This window comes from Adiantum capillus-veneris, chromosome 19 (genome assembly GCF_014529385.1).
Source record: "Adiantum capillus-veneris isolate H3 chromosome 19, ASM1452938v2, whole genome shotgun sequence".
Classification (NCBI taxonomy): Eukaryota; Viridiplantae; Streptophyta; class Polypodiopsida; order Polypodiales; family Pteridaceae; genus Adiantum; species Adiantum capillus-veneris.
Genome location: NC_140949.1, coordinates 116592260 through 116618619, shown reverse-complemented (window position 1 = coordinate 116618619; position 26360 = coordinate 116592260). Strand labels below are relative to the sequence as shown.

The following is a 26360-nucleotide window of genomic DNA, read 5'->3' as shown; positions in this document are numbered from 1 at the left end:
TTAATAAGGAGAGAGAGAGAGAGAGAGAGAGAGAGAGAGAGAGAGAGAGAGAGAGAGAGAGAGAGAGAGAGAGAGAGAGAGAGAGAGAGAGAGAGAGGCTACTAGAACAATAGAGGTTTATGTACATCGTTGTTATGAGAGAAATAGATAGGGGGAGCGAGGGAAGGTACGAGAGAAAGAAAAAATACAAGAATGTTTGAGGTAGGGGAACTCACAAGGCAAGAATACAATGAGTGGAGAGGAGAGGAGAGGGGGAGGAACCAGTAGAAACAGTAGAGCTCCATGGAAAACACCAGATTTGGAAGGGAGAGAGAGAGAGAGAGAGAGAGAGAGAGAGAGAGAGAGTAAGGAGGATGGGTGGAAGAGGGGGGCGGGATGAGCGTTCAATCCAGCTTATAAAAAACAAGTTTCTTATGCAACTGTAGCCAGGGAAAAGGATAGTGAGAAAGATGCGGATGATCGGAAATAGCGAAGCTCTATGTGCAGTATTGAAAACTGACAAACACAAGCAAGGGAGTCTTTATGGACAATATTGAGAGAGAGAGAGAGAGAGAGAGAGAGAGAGAGAGAGAGAGAGAGAGGCCAAAAATGTTGGAGATAACGGGACCCTTTATATAGTCATATTTGAGAGAGAGAGAGAGAGAGAGAGAGAGAGAGAGAGAGAGAGAGAGAGAGAGAGAGAGAGAGAAGATGACCATATCACTAACGACACGAGAGAGGAAAATGAGTGAACAGAGAGAGAGAGAGAGAGAGAGAGAGAGAGAGAGAGAGAGAGAGAGAGAGAGAGAGAGAGAGAGAGAGAGAGAGAGATGCGAGAAGGAAACCTTTACAACCTTATAACGCAGTTGCAAGTGTTTTTACAGAGGTTTTTTTTACAAGGTTGTTTTGATGCATTCAAGACTCTACTTTATGCAAACCAGGAAAACTACTCGTGGCTCTTCAAGAGCTTTACAAGTATTATTTATATACAATGGTAGACACCTATTCTGCTTCCAAGACCTTTACCCTGGGTAAAAAGCAGTTAGATTTCCTGCAAGATTGATTTTGAATGTGCCGGTGCGTGTTGTCGATGCCAATATCTCTCTTGCAACTATTGGACTTTTATATTACACGCTTTGAAAAGTCTTGTCCAAATCCAAGAGCTCATCGACAATGAGACCAACTAGTTGTGCAGAAATGACACATTGATAGGGCCTTCGCTTGGTTTAATCTTTACTTGAAAGTTTGGGAATCTCATAGCTTGTAGTCGTCTTTTGGCAAGTGATACAGAATGAACTCTTTGTGGTTTTATGAAGCTTATTCAATTTGCAAATGGCACACAATGTCTCCAAGAGAACACCATTTTTGTTAGAGAAACGCAAGATGCCGAACACCTGCAGGTCAAAAGTGATAATTAAGAAACACAAAGGAAGTCAACAACACAGTTTCCAGGCAACTAAGCTACCCAACTTTACCTGCTTCCCATAACCGAGACTCTCAACCTCTGTCTTGTAAGTCTGTAAGAGATCAGATTGCAGACGCTTTTTGTGGATAGGCACCAAGATTGTAAGATCCAAGACAGACAGCGTATTCTCACGACCTAAGAAAGCCCAACATTCCTTGCAACAAAAGTTTTCACTTCTCGATTGTCAATATCCCTTTTGATAGACTTGTACTCTTCTTTGCGATCATTGACAAAGTCAACTGAAACAAGCACACTTAAATGCTACGATTTTTTTTTTTGGCCCTAAAAAGTGCAAAGGATTTTAATATGCGAGACTTACAGTTGCTCGATCCTTGGGAGTAGAATCGTCAACCACCAGTAGCCCTCCATGTGTGGAGTTGGCATAGATTTCAAAATTCTCACTCTTAATAACAACAAAAGCAAGTGTACCCAAGTAATTTTTTGCACCACCTAGACTCGCACTTGCCACCTCATCTAAGAAAAATCTTATCTTCATTTCCAGGTAAAAGCTCAAGTGGATTGGAAATGAAGCAATGCAAGTGACGATCGAGGTAGCATCCAAGTAAAGAGAAAAAGGTGATGTTCCACCGTCTGCCTTGTTCTTTGTTTTGATTGCAAAACCCTATATCCGCACAAAACTACCAACACTTAGAAAGGAAGCAAATTGACTTATTAGAAATGAATCAACGATAGTGACTGTGTTGCCGGAGTTGTGCAAATCCACAAGATCAGCCTTGAAAAACTTCACAATTTTGGGATCGAAAAGCTTGTATGTACCAGAATTTTTTAGCACATAACCCTCGATTGCAAATCTAGGAGTGATGTCAGAGAGATCCACTATATGCAAAAAAAGGCACATTATGTTCTTCTCAATAGGAGGTTCTTGTTGTAGGAAAGGGTTGACTTTCATTTCAGCATCTTCAGTGTCAATTAAAGCATCTACAAAACAATATATAAGAACATGACAATCTATTCACATCAAAAGATAGAGGTAGATGGTCAATGTTTTTTTGTTTTATATATACCGTGCCTCTCGATCTTAACAATAGCCATCGTTGCTTTTTGCGCTTTCGAGCATCCAACTTGTGCATCTATTGTAAAAGACATGACATTTCAAAATACAAAAGACACTACAAGACGTGCTTAATAGTAGTGACGCTCATAGTGCTATGTAACATAGCGACGCCTATAGCGACGCTTATAGTGACACTGCCAGGGCTAAAAAAAATAACTTAGAGCGTCCGAAAACTTAGATCTCAGATCTGAGTTTTCGACGCGCGCTCAAGCAAGAAGGTAACTCTCTCCCTCTCTCTCTCTCTCTCTCTCTCTCTTTCTTCTCCACACACACACACACACACACACACGAGGAAAGGAAGGAGAGCCAGGTATGCTCCTTCCCTCTCCTCACTCTCATGTTCCCTTCCCCTCTTTCTCTCTCCTTCTCTCTCTCTCTCTCTCTCTCTCTCTCACACACACACACACACACACACACACACACACACACACACACACACACACACGAGGAGAGGAAGGGGGAGCCAGGTATGCTCCTTCCCTCTCCTCACTCTCATGGTCCCTTCCCCTCTTTCTCTCTCCCTCTCTCTCTCTCTCTCACACACACACACATTGTGTTTTTGAGAGAGAGAGAGATAGATAGAACGAGCGAGAGAGAGAGAGAGAGAGAGAGAGAGAGAGAGAGAGAGAGAGAGAGAGAGAGAGAGAGAGAGAGAGAGAGAAAAGAAGAAGAACAAGAGAGTCGTAACATCGTAGGAAACTATCCCAAGAGACCTTAAAGATCTAGTCGACAGGAGTTGAACTCAAGACATGTTATTCATAAGGGAAATGGCATAACCAATCTATCACACTTCGGTGATAGAAAAGTTATACCATTTTTCTCCTTTTTTTATTGGCGTGCACACACACCCACACACACATCCGAGAAGAAGAGAGTTTAATTTAACATCGTAGGAAACTAATTAAAGAGACCTAAAAATCTAGCCGACGAGGAGTTGAACTCAAGACTTGTTATTCAAGAGGAAAATGGCATAACCAATCTACCACACTTGGGTGATAGAAAAGTTATACCATTTTTCTCTTTTTATTGGCACACACACCCACACACACACACAAGAAGAAGAGAGTTTTAACGTTGTAGGAAACTATCCTAAAAGACGTTAAAGATTAGGTTAGATGTAGACTTACGTTAAATTAAATTTAGGTTTATTTAAGTTAAATTAGATTAGATTTAGGTTATTTTTAGTTAGATTTACATTTGATTAGATTTAGGTTTATTTACGTTAGATTTAGATTTACGCTATATTAGATTAGATTTAGGTTTATTAATTTAGATTTATTTATGTTATATTAGATTATATTAGGTTATTTAAGGTTAGAAGAAATGGCGAGAAAATGGCTGTTAACCCTCACGGCTCACGGACACCCCATCACCTACGACGGACGTGTATTATGTATTTGGTAGAGTCAGGTACCGGGCTTGTCGGACAATAGGAAAAGGGTAAGAGTGATCGCCGATGAGAGGCGCACTCTAACTGGGACATTCAAGGGATTAGTTGGCTAAGCATGGGCGCCCAAGTGTGAATGGGGTGAGCTCATATAACAGCCAACTAAACCTAAAATTCATTCATTCTCTCATTTGTGCAATAGAAGAGTGCTCTTGCTTCATCTCCATCTCCATCTTCTTCTTCTCACCTCCTTGTGTGTGGTGTATGTGAGAGAGAGAGAGAGAGAGAGAGAGAGAGGGAGAGTGTGTGTGCGATCGAGCATTACGAAGGCACGACGGCGGCAAAGCGGTTGAGCGCGGCACGACTGCAGCTTCTTCTTCATCGTGGCGAGGAATCCACCATGAAGGCGAGCGTAGAGCGGTGAGTGACACACCCTTTGCTCTCTTGAGCTTGCTAGTTTAGGCTTGTTGTGTGCTTGGAGCCATTTGTGGCTCGCACACGGTGTATCGGCAAATCCTTTGCTTCGACAGTGCGGCAAGGAGCGCGCATTTTTGGCGCCGCTGCCGGGGAAATGCCCTACACTAAGCTCGGTTAAGCACTTTACGCTTTCTTGTGATGCAATTTCAATTGAAGGATTTGTGAAGAAGGAAGGTGTGTGGTTGTGTGGAGAAGATTTTTGTTACACTGTACTGTCTTTTTTGTTTTCTGTAAAGAAGGAGTTACAATTTTTTTGCAATGTACTGTTAGAATTAAGGTATTAGCTATGGAATGTTAGTTCTGTAAGGTTCAATGTTAGTTCTGTAAGGTTAGTTTTGTAGATCTGTTAGCTACTGTAGTACTGTGTAAACAGTGTTAGAGTGTGTGTGGCAGTATCTCTATTAGATGTAGGTAGATAAGTTAGGTGTAGGTTAAGTGTGTGTGCGCGCGCGCGACGCGGCCGTGACGACTTTTTTTTTTTAAAAAAAAAAATTAAAAAGAAGGATCGGGCTGCGGATCATTCCCCAAGCTCAAGCCCAAACCCAGACCTCAGTCCTCAGTTTTAAAATATAGTTTATACACCTTTTTATATTTAAAAACTATTTTTAGGATTTCGAGGACTATAAATACTATTTTAAGGATTTCGAGGGCTTCACGTAGCCGAATAGGGAGCTGTAAAGCACGGCACGTTTCTTTAACCAAAACGCTCGTCTTGAGCTATTACACGCCATATTTTGTGGCTTGGTTACAAAAAATAACCAAGAATAACGAAAAACTTGGGTTATAAACACATTAAAAAAAAAAAAAAAAAAACTAAGTGAGCGGCCTTCACGGGCACTCACCAACGCACTTAGAGTGTGGAAGTCATATGAACTTACGCTCTGGATGAGTGTTAGAGCACGAGCATATTGGTAGTGCCTCCATTTATGCGGGCACCCATTATTCCTCCACCCTAGGTTCTGGACCTTCGGCTGGGACTCAAGGTAGCGCGACCCAAGATCCTCATATCGCGTCTAGTGATTCTTCCTCTGACTACGAAGTCATGGAGGGGTATCCTACACCAAACCCTGATAGTTCAAGTCAAGACATGCATGCCATGGGCCCACGGCCCGGGTCCAGCGTGTTTAGCCGCTTAAAAGAGACCCTTAGTAGAGCTACTCGCTCCGAACATGCGGTTAATGAAATAAATGAAGGAAGTGGGGAAGTAAATTCATCATTCATGCCTAAAATAGACTCTATGCTTCTTGAGAGTGTGCATGTGAATGTTCCATCCACTGCACCTCCTGATCCTTTAGGACTATCTCCCTCTGAGGTTTTACTACCCGATGGTAGGAGTCTTGCCGAAGTGCAAGAGATCGAACGCTATATGCAAGCAACAAGGGAGAGGGAAATTGAGAACCTACGAGGGCTAGAACAAAGTCGAGCCCTGAAAGCAAAGGCTCCTATGACAACAATCATGCGAGCCGAGCAACCGAGTGCTCCCAAGGTAGCAGTCACGGAGGGGCAAGCTATGGGGAGCAATAATGCTTCCACTTCAAGGGAAACCTCCAGCACGCCAGGCCTAGATGGGATATTCCTAAACGAAAATTGGGAGTATGACCTACAAGCAGAAGCTTTAACTGATCGATACACAGGACACACCTATCATGTGGGTTGGTTAGATGTTCTACAATCCACATCGGGTGCTACTTGCATAGATGAGCAACAACAGAAAGTCTGTGATGTCCTCCATAGGATTGTCGAGTTAGAAAGACAGAACACAGGGATCAACATGCCTTCAACAGGCCTAATGAGATTCTTGGATACGGGAAAGGCCAACCAACCAACCCTATCACAAATGGAGACTCCCTCAGTGAGCCCCATTGATCCTCCATATGTTGTTTCGCCAGGAGCCTCAATACAATCTGAGCCCACAAGTGGCAGCTTTACCTTCCCAGATCTAGCTCATCTTTCTCTTAATGACACTACGGCTACCATGCATATCCCAGTGGTGAGCATGACAAGAAGTACACCATGGAGTTCATTTGTTAATACTGCGCCGATGCCTAGTAGCACAGTGCCCCCAACTATACCTACATGTATGTATCAATCATGTGCACCTGTCGTACCTCAGCCTCATGTAGCTCCCACACCTCCGATTATTCCAAGAGCTTACAATCCACAATGGAATTATCCAAGCTCTTATACAAGTGGAGCCATGCCATTTAATAATAACATGCCATATCAGGCACCCCCTATGCCTAGGGCCACGCCTGTAAACTTTGGACCACCGTCAGGTACACCACCATACGAAATATGGGACCCAAGAGCCGCGCGTATGCCAAGGCCAAGGCCAACTCCCATCTCACATGTGGTTCCAGGAGCACATACACCCATTATACCTGCTCAAATAGGAGATTTGGCAGCATTTTCTCAAACTATCGGTCGCTCTATTACAGAAAACATGCGTAGTGCACCTGATAGAGAGCCTAGGAGCAAGGCAGTTCAAGTACTAAGCTCACACAGAAATTCAATGGAGACGGAGATGCTAGAAATCATATGGAAGTCTTTGAACATGTGTGCGATTCCTTGGAAGAGCACAATGAGCTACATAAGTGTAAGGCTTTGAGTTTGACCCTAAGCGGAAAGGCTGGAGATTGGTATAGAACCTTAAGAGTAGAAGAGAAAACGATCTACTCTACTCTTAGGAGACTGTTCTTAAAAGAATACATACGAGAGGGAGTACTTTGGGGTTTAGCCTCTCAGCTCCAGAAAGCCCAACGAGAAGAAGGTGAATCTGTGAGAGACTTCATTAGTCGCCTAAAGAATTTGAATTCTCGATGCAATCCAAACGAGCGATTCAACAACAACCAATTGCTCGATAGATTCATTAGGGGACTACGACATGAAAGTATCTATAATGGCCTAGTCATTAGAGGTATCACTACTTGGGAAGCAGTCACTATGAATGCAATCCAATTGGAGGATAATTTAATGATTGCAGGAGAAAGAGTGTCCGTCGAGCCGAAGTCTAGTAGCTCACAAGCGTCAGGGCATGAGCCAATGAAGATAAAGCCAATCGTGAAAGAGCAAACGATATCTCAGATGACTTTGGCAGATCTCACCAAGGCCATCCAAGAAAGCCTTAGGGGTAATCGTGCTCCACAAAACACTCATATGTATCCAAGAAGGGAGCAACAATGGTGCTCAATTTGCTTGGGCCCACATACTATGAGTGAATGCCCTACTTTCAGAGTAAAGTTTAACGGGACTTGTAACGCGTGTGGTAGGTATGGCCATCAAGCGAAGGATTGCCTAATGCTTAAACGCATCATGGAAAATAGACCGCCTATAGCTTGGGCAGACTCACCTCGAGTTCCTGCATTGATGCCTACCCCACCCATGGAGCAACAGTTGCCATTACAGCACATGGTCCCTAGAACCCAAAATGTGGTCCAAACCACACCGTTGCCAACTCCAGTGCTAGGACCGCAACCCCCTCATCCAAGAGTTACACCTATGAACCAAATAGGTTGCGAGTCATCTAGTACTTATGTAGATGGCGAAGAGGACATAGACTCTAGTATCACCTATGGAGTCGACATGCTTGAGGAGTGTCCCATGTACTATATGGAAGACCATTGGGGACAAATCAAACCGGTATATCAAGCTACTGCGCTAGCAGCAAGAGGCCAAAACATTAATAGTTTTGCCAGGAGACCACCTCTTCAGTGCTACGAATGTGGTGGACCACATCGAGTAGCTGAGTGCCCCATTAGAATGCAAACAAGTCAAGGGAGTGCATTGGCAATGCCAATACTCATTTGTAATCGTTGTGGCATAGATCATTTGATCGCACAGTGTCCTAACAATCCAAACACGCTGAAAATCACACCATTGAACTTAATAGAGATTGTTGATGGGACACCACCAACTATAAACATAGCACCAGTGAATGCACTCACACGGTCGATGCTCCAAAAGAAAAATTACATCCTCGAAGAGAGAGATGCTACATCCATTGGCCGAGCGAGAAAGAAGAAAACACGAAGAAAGAAATCCCTTAATGCTTCTAGCTCAAAACCTAGTTCAAAGACTAATATAGGGACAGGAGAGGATCCCGTGTACATGAATGACCCTGAGGATGACTCAGATTCGATAGAGACCACGGAGACCAAAACTATTACTACAAAGGAAAAAGCCGGTGAGGAGGATCACGAGAGGGAATTATGACGAACACCAAAAGAGTATTCAAAGTTAAACCACCCAGTTGCGAACCCCCAAGATAAGCCACGAGAGACAAAAAATGAGGATTGCAAGAGAAAGATTGGAACCTATCCAAACCCAACAGTGGAAATTGAACGAGTCCAACAACTGAGGGGTTTGGTGGAAGAAACTCAACGAACATTAGAACCTGAACCCAAACATATCCAGATGTCGGACACAATGTTTCCCACACAAGTTCAACCTCACAAGAACTACAGGCCGTTAGCTATACCCAGTATCATTCGGGAAGAGAGTGAGGGTAGGACATCTGAAAGTGGACACACACCTTTCCTACTAGAGAGAATTTTTGGTGAGGGAATTCCCGACCCCCTTGAGGAAGTGGAGATTCCATCTTCACCATTCTCTTGTCAGGGTCCTACGTCCCACGAGATGCCATTAAATGTTGCCAAATTGATGGATTTCATTTCTTCAGAAGTTAGAACCACCATCATGTCCAAACTATATAAAGACCCCGAGCTAGTCTCAGCTCTTCGAGCCTTCCTCAATGGAGAATTATAGGCCGGATTACCACAGTTTGCACATATGAACAAACCTGACTCGGTAATGAATGATGAGGAACATTTAGCACCACCATCTGACCTAGCGGGACATGAATCTGTAATTGAAGTACCCATTAACAAGTTGGGGCAATACTTTGAAGGTGATGAATCTAATGCTACTCTACCAATCACTACTAAAGGATTAACTGTAAAGGGGGTCCTTGACGGTGGTGCGAGAGTCAGCATGGTGACAAAGAGTTGTTGGGAGTCTATGGGGCGACCTCACCTTGAAGCCACAAGCGTAGTGGTAAAAATGGCTAATGGATCTATTGTTACGCCTATTGGAATGCTAAAGGATCTCAGAATCAAGGTCTTGGGACACAAGGTAAGGCAGACTTTCATTGTTATGGATTTTTCCAAGCATCCTATGTCATTTGAGATGATCTTAGGGCGTCCATTCATGAGGGAAGCAAAAATGGTGCATGACTGGTCCAAAAACCACGTCTACTTACAGTTCCAAGACTTTGTCATTCGAGTTGATCTTTTAAGTGGTCGAACGCATCCTCTAGGAAATAAATTCATCATTGATAATCGATCAGACACAACAATTCACTCAGCTCCATTACAGTATTGTTACACATGTAACGAAGACACGGATATTGGGGAGAACTCTCCTTATATGGATATCCTACCCGGAATGGCTGAGTCAGACAATGTCGATTGGGTACACCTAGCGGCAACTATAGATACATGGGGAGCTAGAGGAACAACCTGGGTAACACCAGATGGGGAAGAGATACCACACATTGCACCAGTAAACATGTTAGGTGTAGCGCATGTAACATCCGATGATAAGAAAGAGGCACACCTACCTGAGAGTGAAACCGATGATTCCTCAAAGGCTTCAGGCCAATACACATCGAAAACGGAATCTCAGAAAGAAATGGATTCAGAACCTGAGGAAACATCGAGTGAACCAAGTATAGAAACTGAAAACTCAAGGCCTAGTACGACCATCTATGGTAATTCATATGAGAGTGAAGAAGATACAAGCGAAGACCTATCAGGCGAGTCGAGTTCAAACATTTACCAAAATCAAAACCTTAACAAGAAACAAAGGTCATATAAGAGACGACGATATCGAGCAAATGTGAGAGCTAGGATAAACAAGGAAAGATCTACTGCAGAATGGCTTAGCTATCTAGGGGCATGTGATGCTCATCGAAAGCTAGTAGAAAATTGGGGTGAACATCTCCAGAGTGTCATGTGGTGCAGCCCGCGACCCATTGACCTCGCTCAATTGGAGGTTACAGAGCCGAAATTGAGTCGAACTATAAGAAGACGTCAAAACCGAGAGTTAGCTCAACAACAAAAGGAGGCAGAACTAAAAGAAAGGTCTCTGTCAGGACAAGAGCCTGCTGACTTACATACGGCTCCTGAACATTTTAAATCTTATACCACGGGGGAGCGAAAGGTTGTGTATGCCAAAGCCCAACGAATACCTACCAATGGAAGCAGTGGAGTCTATGATGGTCCAGCGGTAGTTAAAGAGATAGAATTAGCAGAACCAGGTGAGGAGTCTAAACCAGTCTTTATTGCTCAAGACCTTACCGAAACTGAAGAGGCTGTACTTAAGGAGCTCCTCAAGGAATACAAGGATATCTTTGCTTGGACATATCATGACATGAAGGGCGTTCCACCTTCTGTGGTGCAACATACAATTCCCATGATCAACACTGCTAAACCCGTCTAGCAACGACCCTATCCAATGAATCCTAAGTACGCCAAAATTGTACAAGAGGAGATTGAAATACTTATCCAATGTGGATTCATATACCCTATTGAGCACTCAGAATGGGTTTCTCCAATATTCATTGTGCCAAAAAAGAATGGGAAACTAAGAGTGTGCGTGGACCTCAAGAAAGTTAATGCAGCCACTAGGAGAGATCATTATCCCTTACCATATTCAGAACATGTGCTTGAAAGAGTTGCGGGCAAGGAAGCTTATAGCTTTTTAGATGGGTACTCTGGTTACAATCAAATCACAATTGCATTAGAGGACCAAGCTAAAACTGCTTTTATCACAGAGTTTGGAGTGTTTGCATTTTGTGTTATGGCTTTTGGCTTAACAAATGCCCCTGCTACATTCCAACGATTAATAAACACTGCGTTTAAAGAATTTCTAAGGGAGTTTTGTGAAGCTTTCCTAGACGACCTTTGTGTTTATTCTTCTTGGGAGAAGCATTTGTTATATCTACGAAAAATATTTGAAAGGTACAGATTTTATCGCATCTCATTGAACCCTTTCAAATGCCAATTTTGGGTTAAGCATGGAGTCATTCTAGGGCATATAGTGTCCAAGAACGGGATATCCACAGATGAGAGTAAGATTAAAGCCATTGCTGATTTGCCACCACCTACTAACTATAAAGGGGTTCAAAGATTTATGGGCCATGTTGGTTATTATCGAAGGTTTATTTTAAACTTTACCGAGATAGCGCGTCCATTGTACAAGCTTCTTATCGAGTTTCACTGGACGGAAGAATGTCATCAATATTATGAGTTATTAAAGAAGGCCCTAACAAGTGCTCCAATCCTGCGAACACCCGATTGGAATGTACCTTTTCATGTGCATATTGATGCATCAAATTTTTCTATTGGGTGTGTTCTAACTCAACCAGGAGAACATAAATTGGACTACCCTATTAGCTTTGCAAGTCGCCAATTAAATGATTCCGAGATGAACTACACTACTACAGAGCGCGAAGGTCTAGCTATGATTTACGCAGTAAAGAAATTTCGCTATTACCTTCTTGCTACCAAGTTTGTGTTTTATGTTGATCATCAAGCATTGCTATATTTGGTAAACAAGCCGTCTTCCACAGGTCGAATTACCCGATGGTTGTTAATTCTTCTTGAGTTTGACTTCACCGTTGTTGTGAGGCCTGGGAGGAAACATGTCATGGCGGATCATTTATCTCGTATCCCTAATGGCGAAGCTCCTATGGGGGTTGATGATGAATTGCCTGATACTCCTTTGTTCATTGTTGAGACAATGCCTGAATGGAGTGAAAAGATTGTTAACTTCTTAGTTAATGGTTTTCCACCCAAAGAGCTGCGAAAAGATATAGCTCGAAAATTAATCAAGGAATGCGAACCCTATTGGCTGGAACTCTCTATAAGAGAGGAAAAGATGATGTTCTTAGACGCTGTGCCCGCGAGGATGAGTATTTATATATTCTACAAGAGGCACACATGGGCGTAGCTGGTGGTCACTTTTCAGGAAAGCTGACTGCCCGAAAGATCTTACAGTCAGGCTATTGGTGGCCCACTCTGTTTAAGGATGCATCACTTTTTGTAAAGGGATGTGATGAATGCCAACGCTTCAAGAAGCCACAAAGAAGTGATAGGATGCCTCTACATCCCATCAAGGTAACCCAACCATTTGAAAAGTGGGGCTTAGACTTTGTACGACCGATTAGTCCGGCTGCATGTAACACGCAATCACGATATATCATTGTGGCTACCGACTATGTAACCAAATGGGCTGAAGCAAAAGCAACACGAAAGGCGGATGCAAAAACAACAGCTAAGTTCCTCTTTGAGAACATTATCACACGTTTTGGATGCCCCTTTGAACTTGTGAGTGACAATGGAACTCACTTTATAAATGAAGTAATAAAAGAACTCACATCAAACTTCATGATATCTCACCACAAGTCTACACCCTATTATCCCCAAGCAAATGGCCAAGCTGAGAGTACCAACAAAACTCTCATCTCCATTTTGACAAAGACAGTTGAGGCTCATCGCACTGATTGGGACCTAAAGCTTACATCAGCTTTATGGGCTTATCGTACTGCGTATAAAGTTGCTATTAATTGCACACCGTTTAAGATGGTGTATGGCCAAGAAGCAGTTATGCCATGGGAGTTTGTCATGATTCCTAGTCTTCGCGTAGCTTCTCAAGAAGGTTGGGATGGTAACCCCTTAGTGGAACGATTATATATCCTGGAAAGGCTAGATGAAGAAAGGCAATTAGTTGTGCGAAATGCTCTAGTGGAGAAGGATAGGAGAAAGAAGTGGTTTGATAGCCATTTAAAGGATAAAGACATCAAGGTTGGTGATAAAGTTCTTATGTACGGGGTACGTAATGAAAAGAAGAAATTGAAATACGCTGGTAAGGGACCATATCGAGTGTGTGAAATTACCCCACAAGGGACCATTCGTGTGGAGACTCTAGATGGAGTTGAAACCATTGGATTCCTTAATGGGAGTAAATTCAAAAGATATTATGATCCTCTAAGCCAGGAAGAGTTGCAAGCCATCCATCAAAAGAAGGCTGCCAAGGAACAAGCAGAGCTTAAAAAAATCCAAGCAAGAGTTGAGGCTCGAGAACGACAACAACGTCTTAGACGCCAACGAGAGGCTAATCTGGGAATCACGCAAGCATTTTTTGAGGACACAGATGACGACTCATTAGAATCTGAGCCACCCCTACGATACCCAATTGAGCTAAATAGCCCCTATGGGAAAGTACTATACAATGTCTTATTAGATACGGGAGCTAAACACAATTTGTTATCCTATGGAGTTTGGTGTCAATTAGGGAAACCGACCCTATCCCCGAGTACGATGCAAGTCAAGGGCATTAATAAAAAGAAAACTGCTATTCTTGGAGTCCTTCAGACCCCTGTTGTCTATGAAAATGGAAGCATAGTGCAGAGGTTTCTAGTCATGCCCGCGGGAGCTATGGAAGGCAACGTAAACCTGGGACGCACGTGGATGTTGGCAACCAAATGCACTATTGATTGGGATACTGGTAGTGTCACGACGCGACCACCGACTCTTACCCCTATCATTCAAGCAAAGTCACCTACATTGCAAACTCTAGCAAAGTTGAAGGATAGCCAACATTCACAAGCCAAGGTGGTTAACTCGTCTTTGCCAACTACCCATGAACCTAGCACTTCAACACTTGTAGTTGCAGCAAGCAGTAATATTGCAAGTACTCAACTTGCACGACCTAAGAGTACATATCAATGGGTCCCCAAGGCCTTACTTCCAACTACCTCAACCCTCCCATCCATTCCAAGAAAAAATTTTCCCAGAAAACCAAGAGCGTGCCCTAGGAGAGTCGAGACCAAATCACGATGGATTCCAAAACAACTATTAGAAGCCCAAGGCTACTATGATGGAAATGAGCAAATTTGGGTACCTAAATGTAAAATGTGTCCTTCCCTATCGACAACAAACCCATATGAGTCAAACAATGTAACGCTAAAGCCAATGGCAGACCGTGGGAAGGGAAAGGTCACAGAATGCTACACACCTAGTCCAGAGCTAGTTTGGGCTCCAAGGCAAAACCAATTTATTCCACCTAGCTCAGGAAGGGGGGATTTCCATGAAGCTTCTAGCTCCTCATGTAATACATCCATAGAGGTAAAAGCTTCTACACAGCCTCCATCTATAGTAGTGGACCTCCATGAAGCTACAAAAGAATCCACACCTCCCAGTGTTTAAGAATCACCTGATGAACCACTGCAAGTTCGATCCTGGGAGAGTACCTTACCACCCTTGCAACTTGACGAGGCACCTAGGGTAATAGAAAACTACTGGCAAAAATCCTCACCTATTACCAACTGGAACAATTGGTTTCAAAGGGTGACGACATCATTTCAAACGGTATGATCTACCCAAGGAAGGGGGGAGTGTTTGTGGACATCGATCATTCACTTGCTTCCCTCTCAACCTTTCTCCCTGACCTCTTAATCTCCAATCTTAGGGAATGTATATATAAAGCCTTATACTCACAAAAACAAAATAAAAAAGTAAAAGAGCAAGAGCCATAACACAAATCATAAAAACAAATTATGCACAAGAACACGACCCTTGTAATATTTGCACTCTAACCATCATCTATTTGTGTGTACAGATATGGCTAGTACGCTAGAGTCATCCACTCTTGCCTTGGGTGAGAGGTACCCTCATTACTTTTCACAAATATTTCACATGGTCTTTCCAGTGCTTGCATGTGAATGGGATTTGATAGGTACGCTAGCATGTGAGAGGAATTTTGAGGAGTTAGAATGGCTGATACGTCTCTTGACCACGTCTGATCCATACTTAGTAGAGAGCGTTTCTCCCATTGCACAAGCCTACCCTTTTGACCAAGTTGACTATAGGCGTCTAGTGACCTTCTTAGTAAACATGGGTACCTATGATGAAGAAGAAAATTTACAGGACTACACGGATGGCACATATGGTCTCATGGATGATGACTTTGTTTATCTCGACGACGAGGATAGGGGTTTAGCCTTAGGGTTTCCCCCCAACCTCTACAATATCCTATTCCCTTGACTCTCTAGGGGAGTGCAAATAATTAGGTTAGGGTTCCTTATGTTTTTTGTTGTGTTCAATAAGTGTTGGTACCTTTTCCCACTAATGTGCCTCCTGGAGGTCTTCCTTTTGTTTCCTAGTGTGTATAGGAGCGTGTTGCGATTGATAGGATTTGGACCTTCATGGAATCTTTATCTCGACTCACTCTTCAAATCAAGCGCGACCACCGACACAAACAGGTGTTTCTTGTCCATTAGCATTGCCCCTTATCTTTTTTGCATCTATGATTGTCTGCTTTAATTGTGATTGGTAGGATAATATCCAGCACATTTGCTTAGTAACAAACATTTAATTCAATGTAATTTTTTGTCATAATCACTTGTCTAGGTTTAAAAATCAAGCAGTCCAACTAAGCTAGTTTGACCAAGTTAGGTGTTAGAGATCTTCTCTTAATACCATGGGGAATGCCTTCCTAATAATCAATGGTTACTTAGGTTCTTAATCCGATTTAGGCAGCATTGTGTGAAATGTACTAGGGCTTTCTAGTGGGCTTGACTCTATTGACCTTTAGCTTAAGTAATATAAAGGGAGTTTACTAGTGTGATGAGCCTGGGGAGGTGTATCAGTGTTATATGACCCCCCAAAGTTACAAAATTAAAATGCTGAAAATGAAAAAAAAAAATCAAAGTGCCACACTGTAAAATCTTAAGCTGGAAGAGAAATCTCAGCTTGATTTGGTACTTCACTCACATGTATTGCCTATGGTACTAGAGCCCTAGAGGTTCCAAGTATGGGCTCTTTTCCTTGAAAAGCAAAAAACCCAAGGCATACAAAATAAGCACACACATCAAATTGAATCACTGTGAAAAGACTTTGGGGGGTCAAAGAAAAAGTAATCAGTCAGGCGATGATTTCATGAGAAATTCCTTTTATGGTAGCTTAACTACAAGGTCTTCTAGATATAGCCTCTAGTCAGCCCTCGAACATGAATACTTGGCTCTCGCGATTAAACAACTTAATTGACCACAGAAAATTAAGAATCTTACCCATGGTATTAATATTCGATCTCTAGTGTCTTTCGACCGTTAAATTAGCGACCCCAGACTTGTTTAATTTTTTACCTTTACATCTGTTTATGCATTTGATTACATTGCAATTTAATGTTCATTGTTGACAAATTGTTTGAAATTCTTTTACCAATCAATTTGTCTACCTAAAACTGCATATGCTTTTTACTCACTTATGAGAATGCAATTACTGTGCCAATGTTGTTAATTTTGCAGTGACTGAAGAAGGCTAAGGACATTCATCTCAAATGCTCTTCCACCTCGACGAACGACCTTCAACTCAATAGCTTCTGAGGACGGAATCTACATCAGGAAGGGGGGCATGTTAACCCTCACAGCTCACGGACACCCCATCACCTACGACGGACGTGTATTATGTATTTGGTAGAGTCAGGTATCGGGCTTGTCGGACCAATAGGAAAAGGGTAAGAGTGATCGCCGATGAGAGGCGCACTCTAACTGGGACATTCAAGGGATTAGTTGGCTAAGCATGGGCGCCCAAGTGTGAATGGGGTGAGCTCATAGAAAAGCCAAAATTCATTCATTCTCTCATTTGTGCAATAGAAGAGTGCTCTTGCTGCATCTCCATCTCCATCTTCTTCTTCTTCACCTCCTTGTGTGTGTGTGTATGTGAGAGAGAGAGAGAGAGAGAGGGAGAGTGTGTGCGATCGAGCATTACGAAGGCACGACGGCGCCGAAGCGGTTGAGCGCGGCACGACTGCAGCTTCTTCTTCATCGTAGTGAGGAATCCACCACGAAGGCGAGCGTAGAGCGGTGAGTGACACACCCTTTGCTCTCTTGAGCTTGCTAGTTTAGGCTTGTTGTGTGCTTCGAGCCATTTGTGGCTCGCACACGGTGTATCGGCAAGTCCTTTGCTTCGACAGTGCGGCAAGGAGCGCACAATGGCGAGAAAATTTCCTGCGCTCACAGCCTAGACAGTCCATGCGGACCAGCAATTCCACCTACATGTTCGACTGCTGCTACCATACAATAAGCCGTCATGTTCAGTTGATGGAAGAGAAAATTGAGCCAGCACAGAAATTAGTGATGCAAGATGACGATTCCAAGGGTCACACACACACACACACACACACACACACACCACATCCCGTCAAATCTAGATTAAGAATTAAGTGCCTTGAGCAGATCAGCTAAATTGCAAGAATGGCGTACCTGCATGCTACAATCAAAGATCTACTGTGAAAAGATGTTAAGATGCTGTGAAATGCTACAGCTAGAGAAGAGGCAAAGGGGTTTTTTCCACTACATGCAGTATCATGTAGACGTGGGTGTGTAGATTTCTTGTATCCACAAATATAAGCATTGACCAATAAAGACGAGATTATAACCCGGTGGTTCTGATCTCCGTGCACCTCTAGACCGAGGTGTACGGGGATTGGACATGACTAGAGAATGTGAGGTAGTTTATAGTGTGAACAAAGAGAGAGAGAGCTAAAAGACAAAGAATGCCAATAGAAGATTAAATTTTTTGTCCAGGTTATAAGATTTTTACCCTCATTATGAGTAGTGACGAGGATGTGGGGCCGTCCAACCAAAACACCTATCTCTCAATGAGGATTTTATGTCCTTGTAACCATTGCAAACATGCTGTGCGACGGACAAGACGCGTTTCTTTGCAGCACGTTTGCGAATTTGGCGAGTTCGATTCATCTATTATAGATCGAGTTGTTGCCAATTATAACTTGTCGGACTCTGACTCTGGCCAACATGCATCAATCTTGCAACCCAATAGACGTGTTCGCAGGCGCTTTGGTCAAGCAGCATATGTGAGGCCACAAGATGTAGCCTCTGACAGCTCGGGGGATGATCATGCAGACCACATTCCCAACGAGGCAATGTTTGAGCCCGAGATTGATGAAATGATCGAGACGATCATGGATTCAAAAAGGCTTGTCTATGATGATATGAAAAGTGAAGCCGATACGCCATTGTATAATGGAGCACGTGTGTCTAGATTGAAAGCGCTCCTGGTTCTTCTCAACATGCAGACAAAGTTTGGATGGAGTGACACTAGCGTCACAGCGCTTTTCAGGTGATCTATTACAATTAGTTTACTTTAATAAAACTCTAAATGTATAATGATCTGATAGATTTTTACACAATTGTACCGTATTTTTATGTTGTGTAGATTGCTCAAAGAGCAGATACTAACATCTGATAATGTGATGCCAGATTCCCGAGAGGAAGCAAGAAAGATTTTGCGAAACTTCGCGATGGATTACAATTCGATCCATGCTTATCCTAATGACTGCATTCTTTTCAGAGGAAATACATAGACATGGAGAAGTGTCCGAAATGTGATTCTGAAAGATATCGAGTAGATCTCCACTAAACAAAAATTCCACAAAAGGTTTTGCGATATTTTTCTCTGCTTCCTCGCATCAAGCATTTCTTCGAATGTAAGTCCATGGCCGCCCTAGCATCATGGCATGAGGAGAATAAATCTTCTGATGGTGTGCTACGGATTCCTGCAGATTGTGCAGCCTGGAAACATATAGATGGAACATGGTCGGATTTTGCCAGGAAGCTCAAAATTTGCGCTTAGGCCTGGCTATGGATGGCGTAAATCCATGTGGTCAAAGATCAACATCTTACAATGTATGGCCCGTTGTCATCGTCAACTACAACATTCCCCCGTGGTTGACTGCGAAGAAGGGGCACCTATGGCTAAGCTTGATTGTGCCGGGGCGATATAAAGTGAAGAATATGGATGTGAATCTTCATCCACTATTGGAAGAGCTACAACAATTGTAGATTGGCATAGAGGTGGTGGATATGAGCCGACACACAGGTCGACGGAATGCTTTGATCATAGGCATTCTAATGTGGACCATGCACGACTATCCCGGACTAACAGAATGCTCAGGTGATCTATTTACACTCCTCACTCAGACACTGTAAATCTTGGTTTGTCTCAAGCTGATCTATTATCATGTGTATACATGCAGGGCTTCAAAGAAGAGGATACAGAGCATGTGTCACATGTGGACCTAGACTGAATGCATGTAGGGCACCCTCACTGAAGAAGCAAATCTACGAAGGTCATCAAGCGTATCTTCCAGAGAATCATGTGTTACGCGATGGCTTCTTGGGAAGAGAGCCACCGAGGATGTCTACACAAGCATGGTTAGAGCAGAAGGAGATGTGTGATGACGGATTGCCCTAAGGGATGAAGAGACTATCTCTATGGTACGAGTTACCATATTGGCCCCGACTCATGATCGATCACTTGCTCGATCCAATGCACATATTCAAAAATGTGGGTAATCTACTATGGGACCATCTGACCGGAAAGAAAGATACTTTGGGAGCCAGAGTTGACCTTAGAAATGTGCATCGTATGGAGCAATATTGGCCGCAAACAACGTCCGATGGATCGATAAAACGCCCTAAAGCACCATGGATTTTCACAGGAGCCCAAGAACGCAAAGTAAAAGAGACCATTCGATCTTTGCGGACCCCCATTGGCGTAATGCACTCGCTCCGAACGTGTTTTACCAAAGAAGGAAAGCTTACCAGTTTGAAGTCACACGACTGGCATAAAATGTGTCAGGTATGTTCATAGTGGAGTATATCATAGTGAGAATTGTGTAACAAATTCGTGTGTGGATTTTAATATCATTGCTGCACGTGTTTTGCAGATTATTTTACCGGTTTCCATTGAGGGATGTTTGTCTCTTGATGTCCGTAACACAATCTACAAACTTGCGAAGTTGGTGCAATGGATCTCACAAAAGGAGATCAACGTAGACTGCATACCATTTGCCAAACTAAACGATGCGGAGGTTGTGTGCATGTTTGAGAAACATTTTCCTACTACCATGCTAACCATTCAGGTGCATCTTCTTGTTCACATAGTTGATGAGGTGGAAATAGCTAGCACAGTACATACCAGATGGATGTTCTTTTTAGAACGTTTCATGAAAACGCTCAAGGGATATGTGCGCCAGAAGGCACGTCCGGAGGGTAGCATGGCAGAAGGTTGGTTGGTATAAGAGTCCCTAGTGTACATCGGAGAGTGGCTAGACGGATTTGATAAAGCCTGGGACACGCTATGGAGAACCATAGATGATGAACGCATATCTAGAATTGTCATGTGCAATCTCGGTGTTGAGAAGAAGATGACGGAAGATCTAGCGGCTAAAATCGACCGATTTTGCATGCTTCATAATCTAGTCATGCAGAAGTGGATTTCACAATATGAGGATGCAAAGCAAGAGCGACAAAGGGTAAGAATCGAGTGGAGACGGGGAAGACGACCACCGATGCACTATCCGACAGGTCTGGAGAGCCTACCAACATTCATGATCTTAAGATGGTTGCACAACCAATTGAAAAGCGCACAACAGTGCGGTGAAGAAGTGATTGGGGAAGAGTGGGAGTACTCTAGGGGTTGCGCGACCAAGGTAAGTTTGAAATGTACGACTAGTAACTTTCTAGATATTTGAACAGCCACTCATAATCTTTGTTGGTTGTAGTATAAGTCATACACAGCAGCATGGTGTAAAGGTCGACATTTTAGGGTGGAACAGATCGACAAAAAACGTTTTACTCAAGATTGTGGAATCATGGCAAAATTTGAACAGTCTAGTCGACAACAGTCCTCTGATGCAGATCCTATGGTGGCGGAACTCACTTACTTCGGCACGCTACAAGAGATTTTGAGGATCGATTATAGAGGATTTTTTGTCGACTTGTTCGACGTGCAATGGTTCAAGATAATCATGGAGGTTTGCAACGCTACTTTGCATAGAGGAGAGTCTGGTTTTCTTAAGGTGGATTCAACTAAGAAATGGACTGACCTAAGAGACACTTTCGTACTATTCGAGCATTGTGAACAAGTATGTAAATAGTTAAAGTCCCATTTTAGAATTTATGTGCTTGGAAGCTCTCATGTAAGTTATGTGGCTCTGGCAGGTGATATTTCATCCCACTAAGTCTGCATCAAACTGGTGGTACGTCATAGAGGTAGCCCCTCATAGTGCACGGACGTATGAAGGCTACCATGTGCCAATCACAGCGGCATCAATGGAGGAGATCGGAGAATATGCTCAGTCAGAAGCCATGGAGGTGGTGCCAGACGAACATCAAGCTGCTACTCTCTATGGGGTGCATGCAGAGGATCTACAAAATGAAACAACGGACATCTGTTTAAACGGAGAGCTCTATATAGATATAGGAAGTTATGCTGAGCTATGCAAGGATGAGAGAGAGATCTCTTTATACTAGGTTGGTAATGGGACACTTTTATGTCCTGTTAAGTGACCATTTTCCTTGAATTATATCAAGAGTTTCAAAATGGATTTTGAGGTGCTATCTGTCTAGAAAGTTGTCTCATGAGCTGAAAAAAACTTGACATTTTTTTGGAATATCAATTCCATCTTTAACCTTGTCCTTGCACAACATTTCACAACCTAAACTGTGTGAAAAAACAGGTCGTGTTTTTGGCTTTTTTCAACTTTTTGCAACTATACCTCTCTAGAATTCATGTTTGTGAGGTCTATAATGCTAGAGAACTATCTTTAGAAGTCCTCAACATGTCCTGATGCTTCTAGGGAGAAATAAATGTTAAAGTTGTAAGTTATGACCAGATCACAAAAAATGTCAAATCCTGTTTTTTAGCCAATTTTAGCTCTTCTATGATTTTTTTGGTGGCTTTCATGATATCCAAATGCAGTTTTGATTTTCTATGTCGCATATTGTAACATAAAGCTATTATTCCTTGAGTTTTGGGGCACCTAATACCCTATTTTTCATAGTAGACAATGATGGTTGATTTTTTCTATTATAGAAGAAAACGAAACATTCTAATATATCAAGTATAGCTTTTTCAATATTGTTAGTTTCTTGTGACAACTACATGCATTTTGTAGGTAGTAACCATATCTAGTCATAAGGATCAAATTTGGCTAGATATTGAATAGTTTCTATGGGATTCTACAACTCATAATGTTAAAACCCAATTTTTTCATGTTTGCTGTATTTAGCACTTCATCTTTGTCCCCAAGATTTCCCTTGGTAAGAGATGTATTATTCCATGCTCCATGGATCCTTATGAACCTAAAGGACAATAGGGAACTAAGAAAATATACATATATTATTTGTATTGAGCGTGGCTATAGAAACTTTGATGATAGGTTTGCAGAATAGTAAAAATTCAACTTTTTTTGTACCTATTTCTTTTGGCAAAACAAAAAATAGTGAGTGAGAAGCAATCATATGTTCTGATCACCAATCCATTGAAGTTAACTAGGGAATTTATCTTAAGTCCTACAAAAATCCCTAATCTTATTTTTATGCAACAAAACGTAAGAAATGACTGTTTTCATGAAAATGTATTGGTCCATCAACTTTGGAGGCTGTGTGTGACCAAACGATGAGAAATTTTACAAGTTTCTTATTTTTTCCATGTGTAGTAGGCCTTGCACTATAACCTCATGAAAGGATTTTACAAAATGAGTGGATCTACTATGGTTTTGGAGGTTTTTTTCAAAACCCTGAAAGGACACTTTTATGTCCTGTTAGGTTACCAACTTAGTGTTAAAGCCATAAATATTGTATTTGAACAATTTTGCTCCGTTTTGTAAATTCAAAGTTATGCACTTGCCTCTTCCATCACTTAAGTTGAATAGAAGAAGAACGCTTTCTATTGCTCCTAGCCTTTGAACATTCCAAAGCTACAAGCACATTCAAGTTCTTGTACGATTCTCAGACTCTTTAAGTATTTGTGTCATTACGTCATTGTATTTATATGCGTCATTCCATCATTGTATTTAATGGTCTCTCTCTCTCTCTCTCTCTCTCTCTCTCTACACTTGTCCATGTTTTCTACTCCATTCATTCAATATTAAGTTTAAATGTTCGTGTGTTTAATGCAGGTATAGATGATGAGGAGTTTCTTTCTTCTTTGTTACCCCAGCAGAGACAATGGTACGTGGAGCATCATTGCTCTGGCGCACCATCGCGCATTCCTACTCCATCCGCATCTCCCTCTGTTTCGGAGTCCTCAGCGCGCTCCGAAGGTTCGGTGTCGACGAGACGATCTTCACACTCGTCTAGGCACCAACGCTCTAGTGGTGGCGGCGGCAGTGGCGGTTGTTGTGGAGGTGGCGCCACCGATGCCTCCACACTGCCTCGTGTTCGATGAGGATCTTTAACCTTCCCTTCTTTGCCTGCCCCGACACCAACCACGGCATTGCCATCGACACTAGGTTTTGCACGGCTGACTGTCTTTCCCCGCAGCTACACACCACTAGCTACTCCTCCAAGAGTCACTCCAGTGGACACTCCTCGCTTCGGGGCTCATACTCCAGTGGAGACATCTGGCATCCGTACCCCCGTTGACACGCCGCTAGAGACCCCTATCGAGACACCCAGGTTCACGCGTCAGCGACGAGAGGGCTTGTCTTACTCCGTCGACTTCAGCGGCGGCATCATCTTGGATGATGACGACAAGAAGGTGATTTCGCGCATGCGCGATCTTTGCTCTCAGGTGTTTAAACACTACATACTAAACACCTGGAGTGAAGTACCGAATGAATTAAAAGACAATCATCAACATGCTTCATGACGAGTTTCCCGTTCCAACACGGGATAACCGCTTCAATGAAGATGTGATGAAGGTTCGAATGCGCGAATACTGCAAGCATAAGCCTTCCGAAGTGCAAAAAGCAATCAAGCATGGGTAGAGCATACCAGATTGGCTGGCCAAAGAAGATTGGAAGCATGCAAAGAAAGAAGCGCGTGAGAATCCCGACAAGTGGAAGCAACAAAAGAAGGCAGCCAAAGCGCGAGTAGAGATAGGGAGCTCGCACCACTTGGGGAGCGGTGGGTGGACATCATTTGAACCCGATTTTGTAAGTGTTTTCGCATTTATGTTCGATAGTTTAGGGTTTATGGGATTTGAAATTCTAACATAATGGATTCTTTGTATGTTTTGATAGTGATCGTTTACAGGACGTGATCCCAAACCGTACGAGCGTGAGTATGCAGGCAGGAAGGGCTTAAACGCCCTTATAAACATCCTAACTTCTCGTGGCGGCATGGTTAGTATTAGGTTTACTTTTTTCTATTTATTGTATTGTTTTATAAACGTCGCTATATGTTTATACTTACAAAAAGCTATCTTCTTGTTTTTTTTTTACAAAATCCGACAGATACGACGCTCCGACACGATGAGACGTCTGATTAGACGACGTCAGTTTAGCCTAGCATTAGTTTCTTTTTGTGATAGATTATGTATCGTGAGACGACTTCTATACATCTTTTTGAAAACCATGTATATTTTTTAAATAATGACAATGGTTTGTAACTATTACATTTGCAATGATTAACAATCAAGTGATTTTGCTGTTGTGTACAATTGTCATTGCGTTTACTTTCATCAATTCACGCTTGTCATTTTTGTATCTTTATTTTACAAACAATACGTATTATGGATGATGGAGTTAATGATTATATTGTCTTGTGGGTGACTATTTTGGATTTATATTTACCTTTGCACTTTTTTTCAAAGGTAAATAGACAATAAAACATTCAATATGGTTGATGAATTGAATGCCCTGCCACCAAAAAAATTTCATCTCGAACGTCGCTATATTAGGCTCTGCAACGTCGCTATTGATGGCCCTGTAGAGTCGCTATATAGCGACACTCATAACGACTGCCATAGCAACACGTATAGCGACGTTTTCTTATCGACGCTAATAGCGACGTTGGGGGTTATAAAAATCCAGTGTATTTTCGTCGCTAAAAGCATCACAAGAGCACACAACCTCTTGTAGTTAGATAAACCAGTCTTGTATAGGCTTTCTTCAAAAGAAGGTAGAATTTAACGTACTACAAGCTTGCCCTTTGTCTTTTGAGAGAGATGGCTGGATAATGAAGTTCGGTTCACTGTACACATTACGCTTGCGAGAAGTTGTCGAAGTGTTTGCAGATGACTCACTCACATCAATCCGTACATATTCACGTTTGAAAGTTCCATTTTTTGGATGTACAATACGTGCAAGGCTAACATTTTTTCTTGGCTCTACGAAACGGATATGTTGAGGTAAGAACACCAAAAGCACGAAGAACACCATAACACTCATACTCCATACCGTCAATCTCCATTTCAGCACGCTTATTCCAACATTTTAAACCTCGCGAACATTTTTTAGACAAAGGAGAAGAAAAGAAGAGGGACAAGCAGAAATAAAAAGGGGGAAGGGAGTGCTCGACGTGAGCTTGGCGTGTTCACACATAGCGTACATCACAAAACCCCACCCTCAAAGTCCCTTAAATGACAAACACCAAGCATTTTGCACACTTAAAAGATCACGCACAAATGAAGGGACACAGACCAAGCGAACACACAATAAACAACGTCCTTCAAAAGAAAACAGATGATTAGAAGGCCTTCAATATAGATTTGTTTCATATCTCAACTGGCTCGCCTTTAGATCCCTTTCCCACTCAACTGTCAATGGCCACAAGCAACATAGGCAAGTGATAACATGAGACAAAGTAAAACCTAATGACACAACCATCAACAACAAAAACCACTCCAAACATGACAACAAATGAAACAAGCAGTCCCAAAAGTCGAGATGGACCATGTGCCCATGCACATGAGAATTCATGCACCGAAGTAGTGGACACAAGAAGTACTAGCCTGCAAAAGCAAGAAACTTATCACACCAAACCGCAGTCAGGATGTGCTTCAAAAATCCATAACAGAAAAGCACGTGCCATCTATAAATCTTTAAGCATGCTTCAAAAAAATATCAGAACGCAATCAACAGCATGGAGTCAACAGCCTTTT

General features: G+C 42.4%; 1 protein-coding gene across 1 annotated transcript; it reads right to left on the bottom strand.

Annotated features, from left to right (window-relative positions):
* Positions 1-1614: 1614 nt before the first annotated feature.
* On the bottom strand, positions 1615-25647 carry LOC147434717 (uncharacterized). Its single transcript, XM_086490019.1, has 5 exons — positions 25395-25647; positions 2470-2535; positions 2283-2383; positions 1764-1934; positions 1615-1656 (listed from the first exon to the last, which is right to left on the bottom strand). The coding sequence occupies exons 1-5, from the start codon at positions 25645-25647 to the stop codon at positions 1615-1617; spliced, it is 633 nt and encodes a 210-aa protein (XP_086346145.1).
* Positions 25648-26360: the final 713 nt, after the last annotated feature.

Excerpts from the sequence above, each read along its gene's own strand:
- LOC147434717 (XM_086490019.1), bottom strand. The coding sequence starts at position 25,647 with ATGAGTGTTATGGTGTTCTTCGTGCTTTTGGTGTTCTTACCTCAACAT. Across the intron at positions 2,536-25,394 it reads AGACAAAGGGCAAGCTTGTA|ATGCACAAGTTGGATGCTCG; the intron begins GTACGTTAAATT and ends CTTTTACAATAG. Across the intron at positions 1,935-2,282 it reads TGTGCCTTTTTTTGCATATA|ATAAGATTTTTCTTAGATGA; the intron begins GTGGATCTCTCT and ends CTGGAAATGAAG.